Source organism: Monoraphidium neglectum, assembly GCF_000611645.1.
Source record: "Monoraphidium neglectum strain SAG 48.87 unplaced genomic scaffold scaffold00339, whole genome shotgun sequence".
NCBI classification, from domain to species: Eukaryota; Viridiplantae; Chlorophyta; class Chlorophyceae; order Sphaeropleales; family Selenastraceae; genus Monoraphidium; species Monoraphidium neglectum.
This window is the reverse complement of record NW_014013289.1, coordinates 29,392-29,870: the sequence shown is the minus strand read 5'-3', so window position 1 is coordinate 29,870 and position 479 is coordinate 29,392. Positions and strand designations below refer to the sequence as shown.

The window sequence follows — 479 nt, the reverse complement described above, 5'->3', positions numbered from 1 at the left end:
GTGTCGCCCCTGGTGCCCCCCTGGCGTCATGCAGGTCATCGATGACATCCTGGACATCACCCAGCCCACCGAGGTCCTGGGCAAGACCGCCGCCAAGGACCTGGCCGTCAACAAGACCACCTACCCCAAGCTGCTCGGCATTGAGAAGAGCCGCGAGGTGGCGGACAACCTCATCACGGAGGCAATCCAGCAGCTTGACGGCTTCGACAAGCAGAAGGCCGCGCCGCTCGTCGCGCTCGCCAAGTACATCGGGTACCGGCAAAACTGACGCGGCCCGCCATGATCTGGATCTGATCTGGTCTGATCTGGCGCCCGGCATTTGGGATTGCGTCACGTCTGCACGGAAAAATCGGGGTTGGATGGCGCGGTCGCAGCCAATTGTTTGGCTGCGCCAGCTCACATGGGCGGCGCTGACGCGCTGTCCCGGCTCTGCCTAGGGACTCAGCGAGCGCACCCATCATAACTCCTGTGACGCGCCG

At 63.9% G+C, this 479-nt stretch overlaps 1 protein-coding gene across 1 annotated transcript; it reads left to right on the top strand.

Annotated features, from left to right (window-relative positions):
• Positions 1–28: 28 nt before the first annotated feature.
• MNEG_2866 (hypothetical protein) lies at positions 29–268 on the top strand (the record flags this gene model as incomplete). The annotated part of the gene is made up of 1 exon (XM_014048667.1): positions 29–268. One exon carries the CDS (start codon positions 29–31, stop codon positions 266–268), a length of 240 nt encoding a protein of 79 aa, XP_013904121.1.
• Positions 269–479: the final 211 nt, after the last annotated feature.